Source organism: Myodes glareolus, chromosome 3 (assembly GCF_982192425.1).
Source record: "Myodes glareolus chromosome 3, mMyoGla1.1, whole genome shotgun sequence".
Taxonomy (NCBI): Eukaryota; Metazoa; Chordata; class Mammalia; order Rodentia; family Cricetidae; genus Myodes; species Myodes glareolus.
In genome coordinates, this window is record NC_142028.1 from 38,174,017 (window position 1) to 38,182,798 (window position 8,782).

The window sequence follows — 8,782 nt, forward strand, 5'->3', positions numbered from 1 at the left end:
TTCTGGAACAGTTGCTTTGCTTTGCTGAAGGGGGAAAGAATTCCCAGGGACTGAAAATGGCAAGAGAAACGGGAATTAGAGCAACACCCACCTCACTCAAGAAGTGGCTGTGGGATCAAGAGTCTGAACTGGACCTGAACATATTCAAAACACCAGGATTTTTCCAGCCCAGACCCTAATCCCTGGTACTGCCTGGAATAGACTTGGCTTCTGGGGGTGTGCTGCCCCCTAGGCCCCTTGGGTCTCTTTCGCTGGACTTTCACATCCTGGTGTAGTGCCACTTCGTCTTGAAAGGTAGGGGGCTTCCACTTCCTTTCTGTAAGCAAGGAAGATTGGGTACAAGGGAGGTAAAAGGACAAGAGGGGGGAATCTGTGAGCGGGGGCAATCTTGGACAACTTAAAAGAGAAGGGATACAAAAGGCTAAAAAATTTTAAACTGAGTAATATATAAAATTGTATAATGAAGGCCTACCTTCATTGTCATTTGGCATTTAAATTCTTCAAGAACTGAGTCTATTTTAGGGATTGGGCTTTTCGACAAATTCTGAATTCCTAATGCTGCTCTTAGCTGAAAAACAAGTTTGGTACCACTGACTTTGAAGGTCCTCTTTCTAGGCAACGAATATTGTAAAAACAGATGGTACAGCTCTCCATGTCTTCTACCCCAGAGTGAGCTGGTTAAGCAGTTTACCCCACTTTCAGCCCCTTTACTCTAGAATAATGTCAAGTACATAGGAAGAGGCCTTCAAAGAAAATCAGTTGGAAAGAAAACCTCCTATCTCTCTAATCAGAATGGTTAACTCTTTAGAAGGAGGTGGTACACCTACTTCATTTCAATCTTCCCCACCCATAAAACAAAGAAAAAAAATGTAACCATTGCTTTGCAACTTTGATTATATTTATTATGCACCCAGAAATCCCTCCTTTAAAGTTCCTTTCCTCCCCCTTCTAATTCCTTTGTCCCTCCAGCTTGGGGGCAGGGGAAGGGCAAGCCTATTGTTTTCTGAAGTGGGATAGGTTTTAATTAAGAAAATATTACATATAACTTATGAACTGCCCAGAAGAAATCCGTCCTCACACAAACTTGAAACAATCCTATTATCTAGGAAGTAGCACTTACTCTGATCCAGCAGCCATATCTGAGTAGGATGTATCTGGTGTGGTGACTCCCAGAGGGATTGCAATGCTCATGACGTCCAAGACAGCAGTGAGTGGAAATCACGGGGTCCAATTAATGGAGACTGACCACTCAGAGAGTGGGGGTGAGCTGCAGAGCCTGAGCCAACATGTTACGGACATGAGGAATCCTGCCACAGAAAAGAAAAATAACCACTGACCAGAGAGTTTTTTAAATTTATTTTAAACGCTGTAGGATATTTTCCCACTGTTTGAATGAGATTTTTGGTGTGCTTGTGCACAGTGTATGCACATCAAGTGTGTAGGCTTGAGTGCACTTGTGCATGCACATGGAAACCACAGGGTTCTGGATATCTTCTATGGCTCTCAAATCCTATGCAGTATCTTGGGGGGCCAACAAGCTTGGCTGTCTCTGTTCCCACCAACACTGGTTAGAGGTTTATGAAACCATGTCCTCCTGTCTTTTACATGGATGCTGGCTAGAGATGTGAACTCAGCTGCACAAGTGCTATTTATCCACCAAATCACCTCTCTAGTCCCTTGAATAAGGTTTTGAAGAATAAATCTAGTTTACTTTGTACTCTAATTTAGTAATGTTCTACAAATTTCTGTTTTAATTATTTTCTGTTCTGTCAAAGCAAAAACAATGGTCTGCCAGGTTCACTGACAATAACCACGTGCTCTTTCCTCTTTAATTGTCTAGCAGAGTTTTCCAATAGTCTAGGATATACCAAACAAGCCTTAAGATTCAGGGTGGTTATCAGAAATACCCTAGTTTTATTCCTTTATAGTTCCATTTAAACTTCTCCCTAGGTAATCAATAAAAGTAGCTTTATCAACACTCAAGATTTTTCTTCTAAAGTAAACCTGGCAGAGATCAATTAGCTGTTTATATTTGATCAGATAGCCACTTCTATGCGTTGACTTATTTTTAAAAAATGTTTATGAAAAATAAAGGAAAAAAATGTTTATGTATACGGGTGTTTTGTCTGTATACTACATGCATGCATGCAGTGACAACACAGGCCAGAAGAGGGCACTGGATCCCCTCAGGCTGGAATTTCAGACAGTTGAGAGTTGCTATGTGGGTGCTAGGTATTGAGCCCAGGGTACTCTATAAGAACAACCAATGCTTTTAACTGCTGAGCCATCTCTCTGGAACCCCCTCTGACTTAAATAGTCTTAACTAGACTTGGAGCAAGATGAAATTATCCAAAAAAAGTCTTTGGGCAGCAATATACACCGATAGATATGAATAAAAACATAAACCACAGGGGAAAGCTAAACATGTGTGGGAGCAGAAGATAAACAGAAATCTGTACTTCCTGTTCCAATTTTACTATGATTTAACAACTGCTTTAAAAAAAGTGTACTTTTTCTTTGTCTGAAAAGTAACAAAAACTTTCATGACAAAGACTAGATATTTTTGCATTAAAAAAGGCAATGAACATACTGATTTGGTAGCCATAAATTGGTATTATTTAAGAAGAAAAACTCATTGAATAGTAAGTAGGAAAAAAACAAACAATTTAAGAAATTTGGAGATAAAAATAGAATCTTCATGATTCACATGAGCAGTATCATAGTAACATAAAAAGAGCCACTAAAGCATGAAACAAGAAGCATTTTAAGTCAATACTGTCAAAGACCTAGGCTAAAAAGGGTCTTATGCTAAGACAAGAGGAAGTCAAATAATTAGGCAGTGGTGGCATATGCCCTTAATCCCAGCACTTGGGAGGCCAGCCTGGTCTACATAGTGAGTTCTACAACAGCCAGGGCTACAGAGAAACCCCGTTTCAAAAACCAAAAAAGAAAGAAGTCAAATAATTTTAAAATGAAAAGTATAAGATACTAATTGAATTGATTCAGGAATTAATGAAGATTTTAAAAGTTACTGATTTGAGACATGTGAATTTCATTTTTATAAATGACACATATTATTGTGGCTAAGAGAACTAATTCTGAATGGTGAATCAGTCCAAGAATTAAGATTGATTAACGGTTATTACTTTTGCACTGTTAGTTCATAAAGCTACCACAGCTATAAACTACAATATTTTTCTGTAGGACCTGGGCCCCCTCAAATAGGGCATGGGAAAATACCCCTTTCTCTTCCAGCTCAGGATGACACTGTTAGACTGAAATTGAAATACAAACCAAGTCAACTTTCCTATCTACTTATTATAATTTATGATAGATATGACTACTCCACTTGCTGTCTTTGGACCAACTTGCAAATAAATTAATGCGCCCCCCAGTAGTCAAAAGAATTCTCAAACACCAAAGCCATTGGCAAAATGACAAAATCTGCAAATGACAAAACAAAGAGACAACCTACAAATAAGGTCAAAGGGCACGCTGAAGGATACTCCCTCTAATTTTAGCACTGTTAGATAAGTTGCATTAAGAAAAGTCGGTCTCCTGAGTCCTGGGAAGACCAGCTAGCCCTGTTGCCCTGCTGAGCAGTTCTTCCCAGAGAGATCCCTCATCTGGCGTTGGATGACGATACAGATGGAGGCCCGCGTTGGAGCACCGAACTGAGCCCCCCAAGATCCAAACGAGGAGCAAAAGGAGGAAGAAAATGACGAAGGACTGCGAGGGATACTATCACCCACTGATACAAGGGGTCGGATCTAATGAGAGTTTACCAAGGCCAGATGGACCGTGACTGAACGAGCATGTGATCCAACCAGATTCTCTGAATGTGGCCGGATTTTCTGAATGTGGCTGGCCTGCAGTCTTTCCGAGAAGCCATTGACAATGACACTGGGACTGGTTTCCTCTGCATATACTGGATTTTTGGGATCCAGTCTGTTTGGATGCTCACCTTCCTGGACCTGGAGTGAGGGGGGAGGAACTTGGACTTCCCACAGGGCAGGAGACCCTGACTTCCCTAGGGGACAAAGAGGGAGGAGGAGAGGGAGGGGGGGAGTGGGAGGGCGTTGGGAGGAGGGGCGTAAATGGAAACTTTTTATAATTTAATAAAATTACAAAAAAAAAAAAAAGAAAAGTCTAGAAGTTGCTTGATCAGATAACCAGAAGTCCACCTGATGATCATAACCTGACTAGTCAAAGGAATCCAAATCTGAAAAGGCCTTTAAAAGAAATGACTTGATCCTTTGTTACAGTCACCACCAGCATACATTCATAAAAATATATATCCATCCAACCACACATCTGCAGACACACATACATACCTAGGTTGATAGCTAATTATTTCCCCTCTGACTATACTACAAGGCAAAAATGGCAAAGTTACTTCAGGTAGTGCCTCCTTTCAAGAATGAATAAATTTGGCCAGGCATGGTGGCGCACATCTCTAATCCTAGCCCTTAGGAAGCCAAGGTAAGCAGATCTCTGTGAGTTCAAGGCCATCCTGGTCTACAAAGTGAGTTCCAGGGCAGCCAGGGCTATACAAAAAAATCCTGTCTCAAAAAAAACCAAAAAGAAAAAAGGAGAATAAATAATTCTATATCATCTAATGAAATCCTAATATAATTGCTGAGTGTGGTGGCACACCTGTAATTCTAGCATTCAATAGGCAGAAGGATCAAGAGGGGCCAGCCTGGACTACATAGTGAGACCTTGTCTCAAAGGTAGTGATGAGATCTTATACCAACTATCTGGACAGCTGACACACATCTTTAAGAAACATTTCTCTTCATAAATTCTTTTCCCTTTTGTCCATATATACTTGTCTAATTATACTACTGTTTACTGTTCTGATGAAGGCAATTGTAATAGGCCAGCTTGACCATATTGTTCTAAATCATGTTTCCATAATGTTTTGTTTTAAAATCTATTCATTTATGTTTATGGCTGTTACATCTGTATGTACACCTGGGCATCAGATCCTGTAGGGCTACGGTTATGAACAGTTGTTGGGTGCTGGGATTTGAACTCAGGGCTTCTGAAAGAGCCGCCAAAGCTCTTAACTGTTGGGTCATCTCCTCAGACCTCACATGAAGAGGTTTCTTAATTAAAATTCTAATAGAAAAATTCTCTTTATTATAAATAGTCCCTTCCCTGAAAAATGGTGTGAAATGCAACTATCTAAATGTTAATTGAGAACTTTTACTAGATCATCTATATACAATGTTTTTTTTAAAAAATATTTATTTACTAGGTATACAGTGGTCTGCTTGCACGCATGCCTTCAAGCCAGAAGAGGGCACCAGATGGTTTTGAGCCACCCCGTGGTTGCTGGGAATTGAATTCAGGACCTTTGGGAGAGCAAGCAGCTCTTAACGGCTGAGTCATCTCTATAGCCCCTATAACACCTATCTCGTGTAAGAAATCAGATACTCACTCTGGTTTATTAAACTTAGAGCAACTATTCATTTAACCTCATGTTTGGAGATGTGCCCTAGAAAGAGTATAAAAACTCTCTAGAGGAAATAATTTCAAGATATCATTTACTCCATTACTCAAATTCTTTCCACCAAAACACAAACCATGGGCAGGGATTTTTACAAAATATATTTTTACCCACTGCTGTAGTTCTAATGGCCAAATACTATGTTTGACACAATCAAGAGGGATCAGGACAACATTTACTAAGAGAACTCATCATGGTAACCAAGTTTAGCATTTACTAAAATCTAAAATACAACAAATGAAAAGGATTTGGGGCAGTAACCTTTGATTCCCCCCCCCCAATTATCTGACAATAGCTCTGAAGACCTAGAAAAAGCTGAGACACAAATTAGTATACTAAGAAAAACTGATGGGTTAAGTACAAAATGGAATCCTACAAATGAATGACAACTTTATTTCTGTTTGCTGTACTGCCTTGTTAATCACTTTACTTTCCATTTAGCACCAAGCCTAACCTTTTAACTATGGTTTTAGCAATGGTGTACGCTACACAAAATAAACTACAGACAGGAAGGAAATGGCCTTGATTTCCAAGGTGATGAGATACTATATCAGGCTGTCTTTCTCTTCCCTTCAAATCAAAACTCTCCTGTTTCCCAAAGGATTCTCAAAGGTTTTTTTCTCTCTTTACTTGAAGTTTGTCACCTACCATCCCCAAACTAAGTAACTTCCTTTTTCTTCAAAGTCTCTGTAGCCCAAATTAGCCTTGAATAGGTACCCTGCTGGCTCAACCTCCCAAGTGCTATTACAAGCATATGCCACCACACCTGACAGACCGCTTTTCATCAAATACCAGATTTACTCTAGACAAGGGCTTAGGAAATAAAAAAAAACCCACACTAAATTGTGACTCCTTTCTTCTCATCCCGTTCCTGAGGGCAGGGTGCATGGGGGAAATCAGTTCTACCTGTGGTCAACTCCATCAATATTCTACATTCTCAAAAGGAAAGGAAAACAAGTAACCTGGAAGATTTGGGGTAAAGAGGTGATCAGTAGTTCTTAAATTTCAGTGTTTTCTCTACACAGTCAATAGTATCGTCAAGAATGAGCTCTTCATACCTGAAATATTAATAGGTCATAAGCATGGAAAGAGAGCTGTTCACGAGTCACCAATTAGAGGGCATGCACTTTTCATTTATATTGTGGATTTCGAATTTTTAAAAAAACTGAAAACTATTCCCTATAAAAATATTTTTAAAAGCATACTCAAAATTAAAAAGTGAAAAGTAAGGAGATGACAGTAAAAGGTATAAAGTAGGCCAAGACTTCAGCGGCATCAAGGAAGAGGACAGAGGCAAAGTAAAAACGTAGTTTCACTCTCCCAATTAACAACCCAACAGAGCTACAGAATACTGGATCCACAAACAAACCCGGCTTGTCTTTCAATACTGAATAATCTTTTGAGAGTCACTATTTATATGTAGTTTCTAGAGTTTTAAGAGATTTCCTAAGAAATACATCAGACAGGTGAGGCGGAAGCAGCTGGGAGACAAGAGACCAATAAATAGCCAATCCAATGAAAGAACCGCAGAACAAGTCTGCTTTAGCCTTCCTGTGAAGAGGACTGGCAGGAAGAGGAGTGCCGCTTCAGAAAGACAGCAGGCTTCAGACAGTCTTTGTACTGAGGCTGTGGACCTTGGCCACTCTCCCAGAGATGATGCAATCCTGATGAACAAGATCTGCTGCCAGACAAATGATTGTTAGCAGCCTTTGCAGACAACAACTCAGCCAAGAAGCAATCTCTGTTCGGCTCTCCATGAGCCACCAAAATGTCAAATTTCTTCAATTTCAGTCTCTGATAAAATAAAGGGAATATTCCGCCCCACATAACCCAAGCCCTTTTCTTAGAATGTTCCTTTGTCTTCTCCCACTTTCTTTTAATTCGTTTGGATTTACAGTGTCTACTATTCATAATTAAATTTAAAATGAAACACCAAGAGCATTTTTACTTTGATAAACAGAATTCTTTTAACTTATTAACGACAGTATGTTTATTATTATTATCTTCCTCAGTCTCCTAAGAAAAACCTGGAACATAATGACCTCATAAAGTGAAAATTGTTATAAAATCTGGTACCCAATTATGAATTACAAAAGTAAAAATAAATCAATTTAATCTAGGGCCAGAGGAGTAGTATATTTATTTCTGTAATTATATGGAACTCAGTACATAAAATAATGTCATCTAGTAGAGAAAATCTATTCTTGTTTAGGCCAACATAAAAGAAAGTTAAACAATGTAATCTTTACTATTTTATTCACAACACTCACTTTTCTAAGGGGCAGCATTATAGTATGACTTCAGATCTTACTGGAGTCAATGAGTATAATCTATTAACTGAGACTCCAACTTAAATATACACTCAATTTAAAAAAATTTTCCCTAGAATTGTCATCCAATTTCTTTTCAGTTTCAGTATCAGGTTTTTCATATATAACATTGTTTCTTATCTTGTTAAAGATCTCATGTTAGTGAACTCTGGCTAACTAGAAGCCACAAACCAAATTTCCTTTAAAAAACATACCCTGAAATCATTATGTTCATCCCTATACTTACATGATTACGTAATTAAAATAAATATATAGCACAGCTCTGAAAAATCTTCAGTAGGCTAATGAACAAATTTAACTCAGTTAATAAGAGAACAATTTTACAAAAAGGGACTGGCTATGTAATTTGGTAGGGTACTTATCTGGCACCATAAAGCCCTGGGTTCCATCCCTAGACTAGCACAAACTTGATGTGGTGTTACAGGGCTTCAATCCCAGTGCTTTGGAGGTACAGAAGTTCAAGGTTATTTTGGAGTACATATAGTAAATTTTGGGTCAACCTGGGATATTATGAGACCCCATTTTTTTTTTTAAAAAAAAACTACCTCCATAAAAATAGCAACAAGAGTTAAAAAAATAGTTGGTAATTTTAAAATGTAATCTTTCAATCTGGTTATCTAAAATGCTGTACATGTAAGCTAAATTTTTTCTTAAATCAGCTTTTCTTATAACTACAAAATTTAAAAGAGGAACCGACTGAAGAGATGGCTCAGTGGTTAAGAGCATCGCCTGCTTTTCCAAAGGTCCCGAGTTCAATTCCCGGCAAGCACATGGTGGCTCAGCACCGTCTGTCTGGTGCTCTCTTCTAGCCTGCATTCATACACGCAGACAGAATGTTGTATACATAATGAATAATACATAAATATGGGGAAAAAAGAGGAATGGGGAAATTATATTGGCGGTGGGGTTTGAGACAGGGTTTCTCTGTGCAGCCTTG

General features: G+C 38.7%; 1 protein-coding gene across 13 annotated transcripts in view; it reads right to left on the minus strand.

Annotated features, from left to right (window-relative positions):
* Positions 1-8,782, minus strand: part of Setd5 (SET domain containing 5) — a 79,849-nt gene that overhangs the window by 46,386 nt on the left and 24,681 nt on the right. For 7 of the 13 annotated variants that reach the window (XM_085686835.2, XM_085686833.2, XM_085686831.2 and 4 more), the window contains exons 1-2: positions 1,121-1,307; positions 92-316 (exon numbers count right to left, since the gene is read on the minus strand). Coding sequence is in view for 5 of the 13 variants with exons in the window: in XM_087904437.1 (XP_087760563.1) it covers positions 1,121-1,191 (71 nt within the window). In the remaining 8 variants the exon portion in view is untranslated. Of the gene's footprint in view, positions 1-91; positions 317-1,120; positions 1,308-8,782 lie in introns of those variants that run through there. The other 6 variants (XM_087904437.1, XM_087904439.1, XM_087904438.1 and 3 more) reach the window with 1 other exon arrangement.